Genomic DNA, 23,078 nt, shown 5'->3' with positions numbered 1-23,078 from the left:
CTGTCCAGCAGGAGAACAGACAGAGCTAGTTAAGTGTTTACATATGACAAACATGCGTTCTTTGCTATGTACACTAGTCTGTGTTAACATCTAATTACATTTACATCGTTTTCTTCTTTAACCCTTCCTATATTACACTTAATTTATTGGCGGAAATTGTGGGCTTCTCTTTCTTTTTTTTTCTTTTTTTTTAAGCTTTCATTTTCGTTTGACTTCATGTTTTGTTTTCCCCCCTCACGCTTCTTACAAAAAGTACTGTGGCAGACACACCATGGTATGTTATGGTAATACTAGTACTACGGAATACTAGTACTAATACTGAACTTTTTACAAAACCAAAAAATAACGTTTTCATTAAGGTTAAAACTAAAAATAAAGTTTGAGTAATTAAATTTGAGTAATTACTGGTTATGGGGCTTTCAGTTTTTTCTCAAGTGGTAAATGAAACCATAGTAAGGTTCTTTGGTAACAAGCCGCCCCTTGATATTTTGACTAATGATTTTGGCCCTCCGAAACTATATTGGCCCAAATCAAAATTTCCTCTTTTTTTGATATTTTGACTGAATATTTTCAGTTGGTGATTTTTTTTTTTGGTGCATTGCTTGGTAATACGGTGATATTTACTGCGGGACTGAAGTGGTACTGGAGATAGTGTCACTGTAATCCATATGCCATATTTTAGACACTAAAGTTATTTCAGAAACCATGAAACATAAATAATACCATGACCAAAAACATGGTATTAGCATGGTACTTTTGTTAATTTCATACAGCCTCTGCTAAATGAATTACAGAAATGCACAGCTTCTCTGTAATTTTACCATGGCTCAGTCATGATATCTATCTAATGGTAATACCATGGTACATTTGTATATACTATGGTACTAAATAATTTCCATGCTTAAAAACCATGGTATTCCTGAGTGACCATGGTTTTACCAGTGTCCATACTAAGAAACCAAATTTACAGTACAGTACTTAAAAGTCCGGTTTCACAGACAGGGCTTAGACTAAGCCAGGATTAGGCCATACATGCTTAGAAAAAAAACATTGCTGGTGTGCATCTTGAGACAAAACAAAGGCACTGATATATTTTAAGATCAGTCAGTGCAAGTTTATTTCAGTTGAAACAGCCAAGACTTACATTTAAGTCTAGGATTAGGCTTAAGCCTTGTATGTGAAACCAGGGGAAAAGGTATCATATCGTATATCAGCAAAATATCAGCCTTAGACATAGAACAATGCACTACTGATATACCATGGAGTACCATGTAAATATCATGGTAAACTAATTTCAGTTCAATTGTTTGTGCATCTTATACTAGTACTGTACCATGGTATGGACACACTACTTTTTGTACAGGCAGTTATATGACACCATGTCCAAAAATAATAATACCATGGTACTTTTTTTGTAAGCTACATTCCGTCTCTGCCAAGTGAATTACAGAATACCAGCTCCCCTTCTGAAAAAAATGACTGTGGTAATACCATGGTAGTTATATACACGGTGTAGTGTTGTACTGAATGAGTAACATATTCATATACCATGGTTCTTTTTTGTAAGCTTCATCAAGCCTCTGCCAAAAGAATGATGTGAAATGTCCAGCTGTAGTTTATGGACTATGATGAGAAATTCACACAGGACTGCTCCAAATAAATGGCCCATCCCAGAGTAGCTCCCGGGCTTTGAGAACAAGGTGCTCAAAGCGCGTAAACATCAAAGAATTTTCCGCCCGCAAATAAACTTTCTACTGCGATTCCACCATCTGTCTCTCAAAAAGCGCCACTAATATAATTTCAATGCCACTAATGCAGTTTGGCTGAACACACAAAGGGGCTTTTCATTAGACGGAAGCTCTGACCTTCTGATTTATCATGATCTGTTTCTGCCAATTACACACATTACACACTTAATCCTCTTTGTTAAAGCTGTTTCCAACACCTTTAAATTCAAGAGAAAGGCCTGTACCGGCTGTCAGCATTTCAAATGAGAATGTTTGTATATTTTTGAGTAAGTGTCACTTCTAATCCTGGTCTTAACTGGCATTTTGTTATTAGAGTCTTTTGTGAAGTCACTAGGCGGTGTCTGCCAGATGTAATGGCATTGAAATGATTGAAGAGATAAAATGAGATGGGTTGCAGAAACCTGTTTATCAATTCTTTTGGTTTTGAAACACAAACACACTCATTCAGACCCAAGTCTGGTGGCTCTTGCTCAGGGTTCAGTTGAGACTTGTCTTGTGCTACGAAGGTGTGCTGTGTGTTCGATGGTTGTTCTCGTGTCCTACTTCATCTCTCTAGTTCAGGTTAATTTTTAACTAACAAACTGAGTTCCCACCAGTGCTATGCTGCCAGAACAAATAAATCTCGCCCTCCTTTTCTTTCTTTCTCTCTCTTTTGTTTCCTACTCACTTTCTCTCTGAGTGTAAATCAGAGATTTCAGCAAACCTGGAGCCCAGTTGTAGGGGCTTGTTTATATCTTTAAGTAGGTCAGTAAATCATTAGAAAAGCACTGAGATAAAAGACAAGAGCACTGAGGAACTCTCTTTCTCCTGTTCTCTCTTTCTCTCCTTCAATGAAGATTGAGAAGGGTATGGCGATGTTATCGGTCACAATTTCTAATGCACCTTTAGTAAAAGTCAACTTGCATCATCTCTAAATGTGAAGGTAATGCTTATGTGTGTAGAATTAATTTATTAGTGTGTATTGAGGATGGTCATTTTGTCTGACACTGTTAAAATATTTTTTTATTTTAATGTGTAGTAGTAGTAGTAATAATAAATTATAAAAATTTATAATTTTAATTAATTTAAATTTAATTAATTGCTATGAATTTTAAAACGATTATTGTTATTATTACTAGCATCATTGAAATATTCAAAATATTTAATTAAAATTCATTAAATACACTACTGGTAAAACGTTTTGAATTATTTACTTTTTTTTATTAAAAATACAGTAAAAAGTTAATATTGTGTATTTATTTCTATGTTGGCAAAGCTGAATTTTCAGAATCATTCCTCCCATTCTTTAGTGTCACATGATCCTTCAGAAATCATTCTAATATGCTGATTTGGTGCTCAGTTATTATCAGTTGTTAATGGTTCTTATTATTATTATTATTGTTAGCATTGCTAAGACAGTTATTTGATGCTTAATAATCAAAAATATTAAGCAGCACAGCTGATTTCAACATTGATAATAAAAAGAAATGTTTCTTGAGCACCAAATCAGCATGTTAGAATTATTTCTGAAGGATCATGTAACACTTTTGTGACATTTTAAAATGTATTCGTATAAAAATCAGTTAGCCCTATTTGAAATTGTAGTAATTTTTCATTTTAGTTTTTATTCTGTTTTTGATAATGTAAATGCAGCATTGGTGAGCATAAGAGACGACTTTGAAAAAAAGCAAAATTATTCTGTAATTATTCTGATCTTTTGATTGCCAGTTTACGTATTTAAATAAATATATGTAGGCCTATATATTTTTAGACCCTGGTAATTGCAAAATTAAAAAGAGCCTCCTTTTTGGCGTGTGTGTGATTTTTATAGTTGTTTTAGTTTATTAGTGTGAAACAAAATATTTTTATAAACAGGTCAGCTCAATTATTGCATTTTCTTGTTTGATAATTGGCACTTCCATATACGAGTACAGGTGCCCATCCTTAGTATGTGTAAGCACATTTTACTGAGCCAGCCTTAGAAGTATTTCATAGTGAGTCATGCCGCTTTTTCATTAAGTCTTGTGTCTTAATTGCACGACTGTTCCCAGGTGTCTTACCTAAGCTGCAATTACCCTCCAGAGGAAAAGACAGACTCTCACAGTCTGGCTGTGTCAGGGCATCACGCTGCATGCCCGTGGAGCTCACCTGACTCATCTTTCCCAGATGGACTCAAATATGCAAAATGAAATATCAAATTCTCTTTGTGACATATATTTCCAGTTTTGTTCTTCTCTCCTCTCTGATTTGTGGCTTCTCTGTGAATTTGCCTTTAATTTTACATTTCAGCTGTCTTCCAAACCCTTTGAGAGCCACCTACATAGACAGCATGTTTAGGCATCATAGGCGTTTCCCTAATGCAAAGCCCATCCCGTCACTGAACAGTAAATTTTGAATGACTTTTAAAAGGATAGTATCTGTCATATTTACATACATTGTAAAAAACATCTGGGAAGTTTTCAGTAAAAATGGCAGCTGTTGTTGTCAGAACTTTACCATATTATACCAAAATACTAAAATCTGTTTTTTAACCTTTATAATATACTGACAACCACCTTAAAAACAGGTGGTAAAGAGAAACATGAAGTTTGAAGTTCATCACAAGTAGCATTTCCAGGTAAATACAGATATATAGAAGGTGCATGGTGAAATACACACAAGTAAAAAACGCCATCATGGTAACACACCACAGTAAAATAACACAATAAACATTAATTTGGCCAAATAAGATGTAATTGATTTACATAACTGATTAGACAAAATTAAGAAGATACATTTTATTTCAGTGAAAAAACATAAAATGTGAACTGTCACATACAGAATTCTGGAAATGTCAATTTTACTGTAAATTATAAGATGCATTGTTTTTGTTTCATTTCCAAAAACTGCACATTTAATAGTGAAATGTCCCATTATTAGAATTATTGCCGTTTTTGACCTTGAAGTTACTGTAAACCAAATAAGCCATTTTGACCATAGCATTTTTACAGTGTTTTGCTGTCAAAATTACGGTAATTCTTGCACAACATGCCTCACAAAATGTTGTAGGATTGTTACTCAGGCACCAAATAGGGTACCCATTACAAGTTATTTCAGCTAATCGTTTTGCATTCTGCGGGAGGATATGGTTTTCATTAGGAAAGTCTGTTTTATTTATTTATTTAATTCCATTTACAATAAAAATTTTGTATTTTTTCAGTGTGTTGAATATCACAGAATGCTTTTATGGCCAGCATGACTGTGGTCGGGACGGCAAACAGGACCAGATGTACACAAATATGCTTTAGTGGAGGAAAAACTTTTATCTGTGTGTGTGTTTTTAATAATTATAAAGACACCAACTGAACCAAATGTATTGGTAAATCATCAGTCTTGTTCCAGAAAGCTCTGGGGAAATGAGAGCGCTCAGCGTGGGGCCCGCATGTATTTGAGTGTGTATGTAAATGCTGTCTTTTCACATTCAGATGCTGTTTTAGACTCTTTGATTGAATGGGTGAGGAGGAGTGATTATTCAGTGTAATTTGCACTTGTGTAAGGCTGTTGCCACCCACAGCCACCCCTGAGGAGACTGATATCTGACCGTGTCATTTCCACCGATTTCTTGAATTGAGAAAAGGTCATCAAGACCTGCAGGAAAAGGTGAAAGATGGATAACTAGTTTTTTCACTGATTGGGAGATGTAGACTGATAATAGGCAAGGGCAAAAAAAAAAAGCAACATATGTGTATATACAGTCAGGTCCATAAATATTGGGACATCGACACAATTCTAACATTTTTGGCTCTATACACCACCACAATGGATTTCAAATGAAACGAACAAGATGTGCTTTAACTGCAGACTGTCAGCTTTAATTTGAGGGTATTTACATCCAAATCAGGTGAACGGTGTAGGAATTACAAGTTTGCATATGTGCCGCCCACTTGTTAAGGGACCAAAAGTAATGGGACAATTGGCTTCTCAGCTGTTCCATGGCCAGGTGTGTGTTATTCCCTCATTATCCCAATTACAATGAGCAGATAAAAGGTCCAGAGTTCATTTCAAGTGTGCTATTTGCATTTGGAATCTGTTGCTGTCAACTGTCAAGATGAGATCCAAAGAGCTGTCACTATCAGTGAAGCAAGCCATCATTAGGCTGAAAAAACAAAACAAACCCATCAGAGAGATAGCAAAAACATTAGGCATGGCCAAAACAACTGTTTGGAACATTCTTAAAAAGAAGGAACGCACCGGTGAGCTCAGCAACACCAAAAGACCCGGAAGACCACGGAAAACAACTGTGGTGGATGACCGAAGAATTCTTTCCCTGGTGAAGAAAACACCCTTCACAACAGTTGGCCAGATCAAGAACACTCTCCAGGAGGTAGGTGTATGTGTGTCAAAGTCAACAATCAAGAGAAGACTTCACCAGAGTGAATACAGAGGGTTCACCACAAGATGTAGGAAGGCCAGATTAGAGTTTGCTAAACGACATCTAAAAAAGCCTTCACAGTTCTGGAACAACATCCTATGGACAGATGAGACCAAGATCAACTTGTACCAGAGTGATGGGAAGAGAAGAGTTTGGAGAAGGAAAGGAACTGCTCATGATCCTAAACATACCACCTCATCAGTGAAGCATGGTGGTGGTGGTAGGGTCATGGCGTGGGCATGTATGGCTGCCGGTGGAACTGGTTCTCTTGTATTTATTGATGATGTGACTGCTGACAAAAGCAGCAGGATGAATTCTGAAGTGTTTCGGGCAATATTATCTGCTCATATTCAGCCAAATGCTTCAGAACTCACTGGACGGTGCTTCACAGTGCAGATGGACAATGACCCAAAGCATACTGCAAAAGCAACCAAAGAGTTTTTGAAGGGAAAGAAGTGGACTGTTATGCAATGGCCAAGTGAATCACCTGACCTGAATCCGATTGAGCATGTATTTCACTTGCTGAAGACAAAACTGAAGGGAAAATGCCCCAAGAACAAGCAGGAACTGAAGACGGTTGCAGTAGAGGCCTGGCAGAGCATCACCAGGGATGAAACCCAGCGTCTGGTGATGTCTATGCGTTCCAGACTTCAGGCTGTAATTAACTGCAAAGGATTTGCAACCAAGTATTAAAAAGGGAAAGTTTGATTTATGATTATTATTCTGTCCCATTACTTTTGGTCCCTTAACAAGTGGGAGGCACATATGCAAACTGTTGTAATTCCTACACCGTTCACCTGATTATGTGAAGTGAAGTGAAGTGAAGTGACATACTGCCAAGTATGGTGACCCATACTCGGAATTCATGCTCTGCATTTAACCCATCCAACGTGCACACACACAGCAGTGAACACACACACACCGTAAACACAGCCATTTATGCTGCGGCGCCCGGGGAGCAGTTGGGGGTTCAGTGCCTTGCTCAAGGGCACCTCAGTCGTGGTTTTGAGGGTGGAGAGAGCGCTGGACATTCACTCCCCCCACCTACAATCCCTGCCGGCCCGAGACTCGAACCCGTAACCTTTGGATTACGAGTCCGACTCTCTAACCATTAGGCCACGACTTCCCAAGTCGTGGCCTAATTTGGATGTAAATACCCTCAAATTAAAGCTGACAGTCTGCAGTTAAAGCGCATCTTGTTCGTTTCATTTGAAATCCATTGTGGTGGTGTATAGAGCCAAAAATGTTAGAATTGTGTCGATGTCCCAATATTTATGGACCTGACTGTATGTGTGTGTGTGTGTGTGTATATAATATATATGGATGGATGGATATATAGATGTATAGATGGATATATAGATAGATATAAAAACTAGTTTCATAAACTATATACATTTATTTATTTATTTATTTATTTATTTTAGAATATTTAGTGAGTCACTAAATCGAAATAACAAAAAAAAGTAAATAAATTAAAAGTTAATAGAAAACAATACAAGAAGTGTGTGTGGACACTTTGGTAATGAATATTTTATGTTTGCATTCTCTTGAACTTCTGAAAAACAAAGAAGGTATTGTAAAAATTATAGTAATGTTTTTTATTGTTAAACTTTAACCTTTAACTTGCCTACGAATAATAAAACAACTAAGGTGTATTATGTTTTATCATTTATATTATTGTTAAGATTATCTTAGTATGTCCACAAGTCTGGTGTCTTAACAAACCAATGTCTATTCACACAAATGTTTGTTCTAATAAATAGCTAATTTATTAGTATTTATTTATTTATTTATTCTCATTAAGGTGGAGTCACAGCAAAATTTCTGAAATGAAAGGTACATTGTCTCCTCTCAATAGAGCAGAGATGTAAAAAGCACTGCTCACACAGAAGTCACATTCAAACCATCAGGTTTTTGTTGCTCAAAGTAGCAAATTCATATGACCAACTTGAATATTTATGATCCACTAGAATGACTGGACTTTGCATTGAAATTTCAGAGCAACAGTACTTTTTTTTTTTTTTGGTCAAAATGACACTACTTGGAAATACCGGTCGATGTTTTTAAGAATTTGTAAATGGATTTTTTTTTTGTTTAATGCAATCTCTGGCACTTTAGTGAGGGAAACTGAAAGAAGGAGCGAGAGAGCTGAAATTCATGAATAAAGAAGCAATAGTGTAACAGCAGAATATGTGAATAAATGGAAGTGTAGGAATGAACTATGTGAGGTCGGTTGAGGAATGACCTTGGTGGCTAATGGCTATAATGAGTATGCTGGACAGCAGAAACCGAGATCAGAGGTTCATTTCATCGCCTGACCTGATTCATCTGTTATTGGGAACAGAGAACAGAAGGTTTGCAAGGACGCTGGGTTAATGGTGTGTCATCGCTGACCCTGGATCAGCTGGTCAAAGACAGCATACAATTAAGTGTCAAAAAAAGACTCCAGTGTGGCTGTGAAGATAACGGAAGGTCAAGGACAATTTGTTTTGCTATCAAGCTTTTTGGCGAGCACGCAGAACAAGAAGTGATGGAAGGAGGAATAAATAGATTCAGATTATTTAATAAATAATTCAGATTATTTTAATTCTGAGGTTGTTTTGTAATGTAATAAAGCCTTAGACCATGATTTATGTATTTTAAAATACATAAATGCTTGAATCTTGTAGCATTTATTTTACATGACGTGAAAAATGCTTGTAATATGCACCGGGCAAAGAAGTGTTGGATGTTACCGCTGGGGCCAGTGCAGGCAGACATTATTACGGGCCTGTCAGGATGCTGGGTGTGTTCATTAGAGCTGAAAGTAGCATGAATGAGACTCAGGGACAGAAACAAACCCTTTAAGTGGAGGAGGAAACGGTGCATCTTACTCACACACACAATTAACAAAAGCACAACAGGAAAGCCAAATGGGAGGTCATTATGTAACTAGGAGTAAAGATAGGGTAAGATGAGTTTAGACACACATACAGTCTGCTTGCATAGTATTTAGACTCCCTGTGGCTCCGCTCAAGTGCCGAAGTACAGCTCGTCTTGACAGCATGAACCCAGCTTCACTCAAAGTCATCTGCCCCAGCCATGACAATGTGGACTTTGTGATGAGCAAAAAGGGGGGAAATACTTTTGGTTACATATTTTTTTTATAAAAATGTGTATTTATTTATTTGTTTAATTATCTTACCTTTGTTATTATTATAACAATATTTATAACATATTTTTGTATGTTATTTATTTGTTTATTTAGTTTAGTTACTTTTTTCTTAAAACATAGGACCATTATGATTTATTGATTGATTGATTGATTGACTTACTTGCTTTTTTCATAAAATATAGTACCTTTAAAATATTTTGAGTTCATTTTAGATGTATTTTTTATTTAAAATATAGTACCTTTTTAAAATATATTTCATTAATTTATATATACATTTTTTTTATTTTAACATGTTTTATACATTTTTCCTATTTTTTCTTTTAAATATAGCATTACAATTTTTTGCTTTTACATTATTTTTCAATTAATTAAGAACTTAAGTGCTTTCTCTTTGCCATAATTCATCTGGAAGTTTTACTTATTTTTTTAAATGAACATTATTGTGATAAAGCACTATAATGTAACTAATTGTAGCCTGCTGTTAATACAAGCATAAATTAAAAACGAAGTTAACAAAGGAACACAATAACAACACATACAATATGTAATAGTAACATAAAATGATGCTTAAATATTTTGAAATAAAAATGTATTTTTTTTTACCTTTTTTTTTTTTTTTTTTTTTTTTTTGTATTATAGGAAATTGGAAGCTCCCTTCAGTTCTAAATATCAGATTCCTTTTCTTTTAAGTAAAATATTTGTTTTGGTTTGAAATATGTCTTGGACATGTTTTATCCATTTATTTAAATGTGTTCTTTGAAATGTTAGAAGGTTAGATTAGTTATTTAAAGTGCTTGTTTTCTCTAATAATAGTCCTATATCTGTTTATCGGTGGATGTCCACTCTGTGTGCTCTCTCTTTCCCCCCTCCTCCTTTCTCTTTTGTTTTTTTCTCCCCGCTCTCTGTTGTGTTTTGTGCATGTGCTTCAGGGTATCAGTGACAGTGCAGGAAGGAAGCAGTCGTCGCCTGTATGAGAGCGCTCCGGTTAGCAAACGGCCAACGACTTCCCAGTTCACTCCAAGATCACAGAGATCTGCCCCCAATTCACTCACACACACTCATTGTGAAACATCCGTCTGTCTGCTCCCCCTGTGTGTTTTCCTTCTTTGCAAAACTGCTTTTTGCATGCCAGAATCACCCTTTATTGCTTTCTTTTCCATTTTATGAAACTTTCTGGGCACATTTTGGAGTTAGTAGTTGTATTTAAGCAGAATTGGGATTAGTTGGTGAGTTTTGTTCAGACTAGCCTCTTCTCATGCTAGTCACAGAATCTTTTAGGTTGGTTTTTCGGAAGGGTAGCACTGGCTGAAGAGACATTTGAACTTGAAGAGCTGGATTTAGGCTTTGCTTGAATTGTTACCCTGCCAGCAAACCCTTAGAGGCAATCTCAAAGCTTCAATATAAAACAGAGGTGGACAAAGGGTCAGAAAAGTTTTTGAAAGAAGTCTCTTATGCTCACTAAGGCTGCATTTATTTAATCAAAAATACAGTAATATTTCAAAATATTATTACAATTTAAAATAGCTGTTTTATATTTAAATGTATTCAAATAAATTTTTTATCCTGCCATGACAAGCTGAGTTTTCTTCAGAGCCACAGAATCTTTCAGAAATCATAAGACAAGTAAACTGACCCACTGGATACTTATTGACCCACTTGTCCAGTGGGTGTTTGGCTTCCATTCACTTCACATAACTAAACAGACTATGTAACCATGAGGAAGGATTGGAGGAAGTCTGAAATCATGCCGATGCAAGGACTTTGCATATCAACCTTTTTTTTCTGCAGCAAATATACATTTAAAATATACAATTTAAGATGAATTTCTTTCAGTTTCCAAGGTTGCTGACCTCTGGTCTGTGTAAAGCTTTGTAAATCTCTGATACTGGTTTAACTCCCCTCATAACAGATGATGGATGCTATCATGTGATATAAATCAGAAACATAAATATGAAGCTGAAGAAGAGGAAGTACACAACGTTCCTTCCTTATTTTAGTGGAGCAGTTGCAATTAAATGGCCTGGTTTGGAGAGATGGAGGCTTTTTGGATCCGGACTTTGTTGGTGTTGCTTCATCACAGAAACGGAAGTATTCATTGTGATCTTTTGAGTTACATAAGTACAAAATCATTGTACTGTTATGGATAGATTGGCCTATTCCTGTCTCAAGATATAACAATGTTCGTTATAATGTTTCTTCATAATGTGCTAGCCTTTTTTCCCTTGTTTGGGTGGGTGGAGAGAATAGCCTCATTCTCACACTTTTCACAAATCCAGTCAAATCCCAATGGATCATATCCAGACCCACTCTAATTTATCTCAACAATGAATGTTTCCATATGACAATGTTACAGTACTGAGTTTACATGAGTTTATAGTTTGCAAATGCTGTTTAATGTTGTCTTTGACAGTTCAATCAAAATATTTTCATTCAGCTTTTACTGCTTAAGAAGAGATTTTGAGCTAAAATGGAAGTTTATTTATGGGTCTGTTCCAAAAACTGGTGAGCTGCCTACATAGGTAGTTGCCTTCTACGGCAGAGATAGAACCTCGTAATTGATTTTGAACATTCTACATGCTTCCTACATAGGCAGCTCACTAGGTTTTGAAACAGAGCTGTAATGTTGCCCTTGGTATAAAATTAAAGCTCTGTTGGGGCCTCCCACAGAAACGTTTTTTCCAGTCTGTTTTTGCCAAGCTTTAATGAACCAAATAAGCACGTTGGCCCCTTCATTTCCGTCCCAGAAGATACTCACATATGTGCTATTAAGAGAGCAGACAAACCTAATGGACCTTCAGAAGCAGTCGCGTGGTACAATGTGAGCGGCGTTAACCTGGCTAAAAGACTTCACTTCTATATGGGAGGTGAATTTCCCCCTCCCTTTTTGTGTTTTTCTAAAATGGGTCAGCTGATGTTATGAGTAGAGGTGGAGGGAAAGAAAGAAAGAGGAGGTGGAAGAAAAATATCCAAGACAAACAATTTGCTTTGCTGTGTGGGCCGCATGGAGGGAGAACGGCTCCGGCCAATAGCGACGCTCTGAGCGGTTTACATTCACTTTTTGTTTTTTTGAGCCGAGAGAGCAAGTTATAGTCTTACCAATAAAATTTTTAAACAAAAGATAATAGTTCTTTCTTTTAGTCCTCAATTTTAACTTGTGAGTGTGTGTTTTATTTAACTATTCTGGAGACTTAGGGGTTTGTAGTGTCTTAGTTTACTTTTGGTTTGGCCTGCACTGACTTTTGCTCTTCTAACTTCTGGAATATGTTACTGAGACTGTAAATATAATGTATAATGGACATTTGGAACACTGTTGTTATAATGAAGTAAAAAAATAAATAAATAGGAAAAATCTGAAATAAATATTAGATGAAACACTTTAAACTCAAACTTGGCAACCATCTAAAATATAGAAGTTGAAGTCACAAAAGCATATAACAAAATTACTAAAACTAAAAACGAAACTGAACATATAAAAATAAAATTCAAAATATAATAGTATATAAATAATAGTAACATAAAACTAATTTGAAACCAAATGAACCAATCGAAAACAACATTTTACAGCTGGTGAAAACTGTAATAAGGATGCAATAGACATTTAAACTCAAATCCACATGCTCTCACACTCTACCACATTGAGTCTGTTGTCACAGTGTAGTGTGCAAATTATCATGCGTTGCATCACTCAGGTGTTAACTTTGTTAACGCTCTAAAAGAAATAGACACGACTTGTTAAACTAGCAGTTGAATGGAGCTGCATCTCTTTGTATCGCTGCAGTGTGTTAACTTGTGTTTGTTTGCTGTGTACCTTTGCAGGCCATCACACCCAAGTGTCACAGTGCCCTCCCAATGAGTTTGAGTGTCGAGGAACAGATGTGTGCATTCACCTGAGCAAGCTTTGTGACGGCGTCCCGGACTGCACGGATGGACGTGACGAGGGGCCGCACTGTCGAGGTAAAATACTTGCAGAATGCAGTCTGATCATGAACTGGAGGCTGAGCTTACTTATTTTTCATCAAGTCTTTTTATTTTTCTTTGTCAAGTTGAAGTTGGGAATGGGATTAATGGGTTCTACTTAATCAGTGCTAGTTTTAGTTAATACTGTCAACCAGTATGAGAGATTCTTGGTCCGGCTGATGAAATCATCACCATGTGTGTATGTTCTTCACTCAAACAATCTTAAATTTGTTGATTGTGAAAGTCGTCTAATGACTTGCAGACTTGCAGTGCTGTTCTGTCAAATACATAAATCTAGGTATCATATCTAAATATGGCACAGATGAACTTTTGTCAAAATGGTTGTGGCTTGAGTGGCTTTAGGCTCAAATGCACTTAGAGCAGGGGTTTTCAAACTGTGGGTCGCAGAGTGGGACAAGGTGGCTTATTAGTGGTGAAAGTTTACAGTGGTATTAGCCTATAAAATAAAATGGTTATTTTTCTTAAATGCTTAATTTCTGCCATATTATGCTTTAAAACTTTGCTTCATACATTAATCCTTCTATTGGATGTGATCATAGTCCAACGTTAACAAATCAGAGTCTGTGCCCCTCATACGCTATGTAGTTTTCAGTCAACTCCGACATGCAAAAATCTGTTGACTATCTCTGACTTTAGGAAACTAGTTTTGACTCTTCCAGAATGTAAATCTGGGTGAAAGTCACATAGTGTATTCCAGCCTTTAATTTTGGAAGTATTATTAACAATATGGTGGAATTATATAATTAATAACATTATTTAAAATTACATATAATATTATAATATATTGTTTTGCATTATATTCCAGTGTGAAATATTATTTTCTATTTGAATATATTTCAAAATATAATTTATTCCTGTGATAGCAAAGCTAGATTAGCAGGCATTACTCCAGTTTTGACCGTTACATCATTATAATTATTTGAATATGATGATTTGCTGCTCAAGAAACATTTCTTATTATTATGAATGATTTTTTTAAAATATATTTCTTCAAAATGTGTTTGCCTTTTTTTCTTTTGTTTGGGTGGGTGGAGAAACATACCCTCATTTGTACACTTTTCACAAATCCAGTCAAATCCCAATAGATCATATCCAGACCCACTCTACATTCTCACAATGAATGTTTCCATATGACAATGTTACAGTACTTGGGTTTACATGAGTTTATAGTTTGCAAATGCTGTCTAATGTTGTCTTTTGACAGTTCAATCAAAATATTTTCATTCAATGTTATGCCATTGCTTGAGAATAGGTTTCAAAACAGTTGTGCTGCTTAGTATTTTCGTGGAAACCATGATACATTTCTTAGCCTTTTTTATTTTACATTTTTCATTGCTAGTAAAATCTCTTCCAGCAGAAGATATTTGTATTTTGGGCTCTGACTGTCTTTTAGACAGAGATATCATACTTATTGGCAGTCATGCCAAGATCTGTGTTTGAAACTCCTGTGTCCACAAAGGTTTGGCTCCGGAGCATGGTTAGTATCATGCTCACATGAGATATCAGGCACTCATCTTGTTTGTGTCCAAAGTCCTGAGATACGCAGTCTCATCCGGCTGACCTGTATCGTTAAAGTACTGATCCGGCCACTTAGCAAGTAATTGAAAGAAATCAGACTGACAGATAATCTCATTTTAAAAGGAAGGCTTAGACTTTGGGGTCAAATAAATCCCTGTAATGTTAGTCCAGGTCTATCTGCTGCTATCATCCTATACTGCTGGAATGTTAAAAAGACAGTCTGGGCCTGAGGTTTTAAAGGCAGAATAATAAATAATGTACCTTCCTGACCTGGCTTCTGTCCAGTGCTTTAAGCCTAGACACACACACACTTCACTTGTCCTCCGGCTCAAATGCCGACCCTTTGAACCCAGAGGTAAACACTCACCCACTCTTCCACACGAACCCCTCGCGTTCAGATGCACAGAACGCACACAAACCTATGCTCACATGCCTTTCCTGTTGGATGTTTGCTTGCTCCTGCTTTCACAGAAAGGTTTACCGTTTCACAAGCATTGCGCTGTTTCCCCTGAACAGATGTGGAGATTGTGCAAGAAACGCAGCTCCGGTGTTTTCAAAACACACTTTGTCAGTCTGTATTTCTAAGTAATATCACAGATTTGTTGACAAATTGGGCAAGAGGGAGGCAGGCTCGAATTTATTACTGTGTGTGATACATCTGACTGCTATGTTAACAATGTAGAGGGTCAGCATCAAGAAATCAGTGATGGGAACTGCCGACCTCTGATATCAGCCGTGCTCGTGCTAGTCTGGATCATCTTATCATGGGCTTTGTAAATTCAACCCCTCACTGAACTGGGAACCGGTTTGATTGTGTTTTCCCTCCAGGCAGATTTAATTGGCTCCCCTCAGTCTTGATTTAATCATTTTGTACTAAAGCCTCTCGGAGATGTTTCAAGGTCTGTCCAGTTCCTCCCGCTATGAAGACACCAAAACAACTTTCTGATGAGGAACTGGAGATTTATCGTTTTCAAACTTTAAGCCACACTGAAAATTTGTACGAAAATGTCTCTGGTCAGCTCTAATTGCAGATTTGCTAAATTTTTTTTTGACTCTTCAAAATGGATTATTTCACAACAGAGTGAAGGAACATTTTTATTGCAGAGCATTAGCTCATTTTACTGGCAGAGACTTTACAGATAAGACAGGGAAACCTGGTGACATTTATGTATGTGGATGCTTACAAATGTAGAATTCATTATGCTAGCAATACAAGTAATTCAAGTACCTAACTACACTATAATAATAATAATAATAATTCGTTACATTTATATAGCGCTTTTCAAGGCACTCAAAGCGCTTTACATAGTAAGGGGGGTATCTCCTCATCCACCACCAGTGTGCAGCATCCACCTGGATGATGCGACGGCAGCCATAGTGCGCCAGAACGCCCACCACACACCAGCTTATTGGTGGAGAGGAGACAGTGATGAAGCCAATCAGTAGATATGGGGATGTTTAGGAGGCCATGATGGTCAGAGGCCAATGGGCAAATTTGGCCAGGATGCCGGGGTTACACCCCTACTCTTTTTCGAAGGACATCCTGGGATTTTTTATGACCACAGAGAGTCAGGACCTCGGTTTAACGTCTCATCCGAAGGACGGTGCTTTTTACAGTATAGTGTCCCCATCACTATACTGGGGCGCTAGGACCCACCCAGACCGCAGGGTGAGCACCCCCTGCTGGCCTCACTAACACCTCTTCCAGCAGCAACCTAGTTTTCCCAGGAGGTCTCCCATCCAGGTACTGACCAGGCTCAACCCTGCTTAGCTTCAGTAGGCAACCAGTCTTGGGCTACAGGGTGATATGGCTGCTGACCTACTACTACTAATGTTTCACTGTAGTTTAACTTTTTTTAAGCCGTTACCTGTTTTAATTTGCAGTGAGCGTCTTCTTATTTAGAGTCACAAAGTTTGATTCATTTTTGCAGTTCATGTCATAATTTAAGTGTGTTGCGAGTATTTTTTAGTTTAATTTACATATTAGCATTATTAATTAGCATCAATTAGCATATAATTGCAAAACATTCTGTTCTTTTGAACTATTTATCAAAGAATCTTGAAAAAAATGTATCAGTTTCCTTTAAAATAATGAGCAGCACAACTGTTTTTAACATTGATGATAATAATAAGAAATGTTTCTTGAGCTGCAAATTGGCATGTTATAATAATGAAGCACTGAAGACTAGAGTAATGACGATTAAAAATTCAATTTAAAATATATTAAAATAGAAAGTAAATTGTAATATTTTTCACAATATTACTGATTACTGTATTTTTGATCAAATAAATGCAGCTTTGTTGAGGGTGAAAAAACCCAAAAACCTTACTAATCCAAACGTTTGAACGGTAGTGTAGTTAATAGCTTGTAGCTGGCTACTATTAGATGGTTAGCTGGATTTTGACTTGCCTATTTTGAACTGTTTATTGTTAAGCTACTCGTAATTCGCTAATAAATCAACATGAAATTAAAATGACCCTATTTACTTTCTTAATGCAGGTTCCTTCATGTGCACTATTAATCAGTTTCATGTTTTGTTTGTCTTGACAATCTTTCACCCAAATGCAATAGCTTGCACAGCCTTAAAAAAATACTTATAAATCATCACCTTCAGCCTGACTACATTTCACTACTGCTGTCCTAATAATGCTGTCCTATATTTTCAGCATTGAATATCCTGTTTCTTTTAGAAATATGTCACATTGTAGGTTAAATGGTTTGCGAAAGCAGTTTCATTGACTTTATCTGCTAATGTGGCCACAATGCCTGTGTTTATCATGTTATGACTCTGTTAACCTCGTATTAGCAGCCCGTTTTTCTGTTTGCTCATGTTTAGCTGACCTATTCACACAGGAGGCTCTGCACACACGCAGGCAAATACGCAGCACTTACAAGAACGATTAGGCCTTTAAAATAGAACTTTGCACTGCTATTGGCAAACTCCACTCTGCCTTTCAACTTTATCTGAGCTCAGCTTTGGCAACAGCATATCAATCTGGGCAATGGCTTATCCATTTGTTTCTATTCTGCTGTAAGGCTTCACAATGTTTTCACTGCACTGATGGATGAGCTTGGCTCAGATATCTGCGTATTATTGTGACAGAACAGGGCGGGCGATCAGGAGTATTGATTGGATGGTGTACCTGCTCAGATAAATAGGATAATTAATGTCTTTTTTTTTTGTTTTGGTTTCAGCCATTTGAGTTCATCTTGAGGACACTCTCATATCAAACACAACAAGAGTTTTTGTCTGGTTAGGAGTCAGTGAACTTCAATATTGGTTTGTTTGTGTGTGCATGTCCCAAAACTGCTTTTTACTGAAAGGTTTGCTCATATCTTTTCCAATCATTCTTGAACAAACACACCACACATAGACCAAAGCTAAAGTTAATCAACCCCCTGACCTGACAAGAACTCTTGCTGTCAGAAAAAAAATCCCCCCGTTCTCAATTATTACCAAACACGCATATGCAGTCTCACACACACAAACAAGCATGCACAGATCCATATTTTTTTTTTTTTTTTTTTTTTTTGCTGCAGAGTGGCATAATAGTTAATTTTCTTCACCAGTAGAGCTAAATCCAAAATGAACACAGAAGTCTATATAAAATAGTTCACAATGAGTTGTAGGAAAACAAGCGAGTAATCAAAAATTAATCACTTTTAACCAGTACATTTTGATGGAGCAGTCTGAATTGACTAACTCACTGAAATGAATGAATTGACTTCCCAAAGCTGTTTGAGAGTTTAGGAATGTGTTTGTTTAGTGCCTCAGTTTGCTCGGTTATAAGGCTGTGTGAGTAAATGTGACAAATAGGAAAAAAAAGTTTTGTAACGCTTTACCGCTACTTGTTGTATAAACTAGCTTTTACTGGAACAGCTGTGCTCAATGCTGTCACGCTATCTCTGCTTATAGTTAGTTATTCCCCAAGACTGGCCTGGTCTCCCACTCGTCAACTGAAATATTAATGGAAATCACAAGTGCCAAAATGGGAAGCATGAATTTTCAGCCATTTCCTGTTCTCCTCATGAAGCATGCAGGATGTGCTTGAGAAGGAGAGAGCTGGATGTTCAGTAACACAAGATGTTTCTGAAGAAGTTTTCCTGCTCCTGACATACGGAACAGATCTGATCCTGGACCTGCTGTTAATAGTAGTGTTGTAACAGGTTGAGTGGTTCACATATGGTGCGGTTGAACACTGATTTTAGGACTGGCTGCCAGTGTTTTTGTAGCTGTCGTCTTCGAGAGATCCTGTGTTGTGGTATTAAACCTTCTCTGCCTCGCTCTTTATTTTTCTCGCTTTCTGTATCGTTTTTTTTGTTTGTTTTTTTAGCACTTCACTGTTAGTTATAATGGAATTTTGGCTGCACTCTTATGGTTGCTTGAAATGATCCTTGGAAAAAAAATTTTCGTTGCCCCAATAAACCACAAACGCGTGGTTTGCATACCAATCTAAATACCCGCAAGGCATGGCTGTGGGAATTGGAAACTGCACTTGCCAATTGGAGGTAAATTCTTGCTTAAAGAAATATCCCCAGCATCTCAATGGGTATGGAAAACCGGGAAGTGTCAGTGGTTTTAAAATTGTGCTTTGGAAAAATCAACAAAAAATTGTCCATTACTATTTTGTGGAATCTCTTGAAAAAAAAAAAGATTATCCAGTGATCACAAATGATGGGATTTCTTTTGATTTCATGGAATTCAAGAGAAACGTTTTAACTTCAAAGCCCCACATTGTCTTCAAGAATATTCAAAGGCCCCAAGACTTTTTACAAGACCTAGTTTAAATAATTTTGGTTGTCCTATTTTAAATAATTTTGTCACCTTGTGGCCTCTTGGAAGTTTGCTGAGGTCCCCTGGTTCAGAAACTCTAAAGGTGTGTTTATATTCAGATGAATATCTTTTGACTACATTTGTGACATACCTCAGAAACTGTTTAGACTTGTACCTCAATTCGTAAAATAAACAAAAGAAGCCCAGTGTTGATAAAATTGACTTACAATAGACATCAATGGGTGAAGTGTTGTACATTGGTCCATACATTTCCATTTTAATCCTTAACTGTCAGTGCATTTTAAGTTTGTTTTTACAAACTCTGCTGCTGAACTGGAATTTAACCAGCAAACATTCCTTTAATGATATGGCATGACTAGGTCCATGTCAAATCTGTGCCTGCAGAAAGTCCTGCAGATGTTATGTCACACTTTGAATGTTCATAATTATTAAATTTTTGAATTCCTTAATACTTTCAGCTACTCAGAAAAGTGTAGTACACACATTTTACCTAAGTTGTTCCAAACCTAGTCTTGTGTAGCCAGACCTTCAAACTGACGGCTGAAAGTCTGGGAACTTTCTGCTTTGAATGGCCAAGATCCATCCAAGAGGCCATTTGACCAACAGGTAAAGCAACCAATCACGTTTCGTTTTGTGGCGCGTCATGTTTAGGGGCGTGGTAATGTTGCCACACTAACAGACCGGTGTGTAAAACTCTGGGACATATTTAAAGATTCTATGCCGTGAAATTGAAAGTTTAGTTGATACTGATAATTGCTCATTGCCACAGTTGTAAACACGACAGCTTTCTTCTTCGATGAGGGAGTTTGGCGTCACGGCATCTTTGTTTTCAGGCGGAACATTAAAGAACGCAACACACATGTCTCCCGGAAATCCTGTATAATTTAACCAATCCGATGATGACTTCGAAACTCCTGAAGTGTTTCCAGCTATGTGTGCCATATGCATCAGACGGTTTGCCAACGTTCCGTGACGTCTGAGGCTGAGACTATTCCAAACCTAAGTTGCTGTTTTTTCTTCTGTTAAACATAAAAAGGTATTTTGAAGAATGTGGATAACCAAACAGTTGCTGATCCCCCATTGACTTCCATAGTATGGAAAAATTACTATGGAATTTAATAGGGACATGAAACTAATTGGTTACTAACATTCTCCAAAATATCTTCTTTTGTATTTAGCTGAAGAAAGAAATTCATACAGGTTTAGAACAACTTTGGAATGTGAATTTTTGGGTAAACTATCCCTTTAAATTTATTCTGCAAAATTTCCCCTCAAAATCAGCACAGAAAATACAGAAAAAGTCTGCAGACTCTGTCTAGACCTGATCGTTTTTTTGGGTAGCCAACGCTACGCCCTGAACCACCTCAGCTCTGTTTGGAGTAGTTTGTGGGTGTTAGGTCAGTGTATGAGCTGTGGTTGGATGCTATGGGGGAATTGATTCGATACAGGCCGTAGTGTTTTGCCTGTACATCTTCCTCTCTACACATTCCACAAAAGCCCCATTGTACCCCTCAGTGCCACAGGCTTTTGTGTGATGAGGACTCTCATTGTCCCTGTGCGTACATTTGTGTGGTTGAGTCTCTGTAGGAGAAAGAAAGGACAGAGAGGAGGGGATTTGCAATGCATTGTGGGCCAATTGGACTTGGAACATTGTGGGTTCTCCAAATCATAATTGACCGAATGCCTTTTGGTGGCATTTTTTCATCTAGTTTTCTGTCATTTATGATCTTGTGACACTGAAGACTGGAGTAATGGCTGCTGAAAATTCAGCTTTGTTGTCACGGGAATAAATTTATATTTTTAAATAAATTAAAATATTTCACAATATTCTTTATTTTTTTTGACTGATTTTCTGTCTCAAATGCATCTCCAGTGACCGTTTATGATCAGATTTTTTTGTGAAAGATCTTGTAACATATTATTTAATTTGAAATTTAAAACTTTTTTTGAGCAACTTGATCATGATGCACCTAACAAGATCACAATTACACCTTGTGATCAGATCAACTGAGACGGATGGTCCCGGTATAAAAATCCTGTAGGATTATAAAGGAATTCCTTAAGTAAATATTACCATTGTGATTTTTGTACTTCCCTGAACCGTTCCCACATTAACATATCAGACAAAATCGCTGTTTTGATGGATGTGGCTTTCCCAGACCTGTGTGTATCCGGCGGGCACGTGGAGACTTGTTTTTTGTCTGAGCGAAGCCACAGTCTGAGTTCACACAGGGTTTGGAGGGCAGTGATACAGTGTTTGGCAGGACAGCAATACCCACAGTATAAAACCAAGTGCACTCATCTGTGTCCAGTCAAACCTTTTAATCATAGTGTGTATGTGTTTTTGGTTGCTTGAGCAGTGAAGCCCCTGTTGTGCTTTCATATTTTGCCAAGACGTCCTAAAGGCATCTCTAAGAGCATTAAAGGCTTTTCACTGTACACAGCACGCATGAAAATCACGTACGACAACAAGCCGTTTTCACAAATATCAAGTACCAAATGTCACGTTTTGCAGGTATGTCAGAGAGACACTCATAACAGACTAAGGCTGATCCTTGGTGGTTTTAAGTAGCTGGTCAACCAGCTGTAGGTTGATTTGTTTGGGGGTGGTGTCAGGGTGGTCTGGTTTATCTGGTTAACTAGAAAAACAACTTTGAAAAAGCTAGATGACCTGCTTGAAAATAAAGCTGGGCAGTATTTTGAATTTTTACAATATATTTAATATTATTTTGTTGCTGATATAAAATTATCATAGTGAATATACACTTATACTAAGTGCAAATAGCTATAGATTCTATTTACATTGTTAAAATAGCAGGATTTTCTGCTATTTGTACTACTTGTTGCAAATAGTGGCAATTATCTGCACTTCAGTATTTTATTACATTATAAAACAGCATGCAATAATAACGCATTGAGTGTAAATTATAATTTTTATTCAAATTATTAAATGGATGCCACCTTTTTGGTACAATAAAGCCCTCCCTACACCTACCCTAACCCTACCCGATACTTTCTTTTCAACTTTTTGGTTATTTCCTTAACTTTTATTGAAAATAAATGCTTTTACAATGTGATATGAGATTTGAAAAGGGAGAAAAAATAGTTCGACAAAAGGCGGGTTCGAACCAGGGTCGATCGCGTCAAAAAGACCACGGCACACACTTTGCCAACTGCGCCACTGGAGCTGATGATTCAGAGCTGTATGTTTAATAATGTTGACTATCCTAATCACACGTTGCTGGGCGGAGTTAGTGTAAATAGCCTCTGCCAACAAGGCGGGCTATTTGCACTAAGTGTAAATAGACACTCCGTAATTTTAATGCTATTTTTATTTGACTATTAAGATTCTTAAAGACAGTAGCCAGTAGGTATTTAGAATGGTTTGATTCAATGATTCAGTTCAAAAAATTATTCAGTGTTTCATCCACCCACAGAATGTCATTTGCCTTTTTTTTTTTTTTTTTTTTTTTTTTTTAAATAAATAAAATGTA

The 23,078-nt window shown here is 36.9% G+C and overlaps 1 protein-coding gene across 1 annotated transcript in view; it reads left to right on the top strand.

Moving 5' to 3' along the window:
• The window catches only part of LOC306859532 (low-density lipoprotein receptor-related protein 1-like), a 127,563-nt gene that overhangs the window by 25,243 nt on the left and 79,242 nt on the right, over positions 1-23,078 (top strand). Inside the window, exon 3 of the mRNA XM_079400592.1 lies at positions 13,109-13,246. Coding sequence (XP_079256718.1) covers positions 13,109-13,246 — 138 coding nt within the window. The remainder of the gene's footprint in view (positions 1-13,108; positions 13,247-23,078) is intronic.

This window comes from Barbus barbus, assembly GCF_936440315.1.
Source record: "Barbus barbus genome assembly, chromosome: 40".
Taxonomy (NCBI): domain Eukaryota; kingdom Metazoa; phylum Chordata; class Actinopteri; order Cypriniformes; family Cyprinidae; genus Barbus; species Barbus barbus.
Note: the sequence above shows the minus strand (reverse complement) of the source record. Positions and strands in the feature narration are given on the sequence as shown.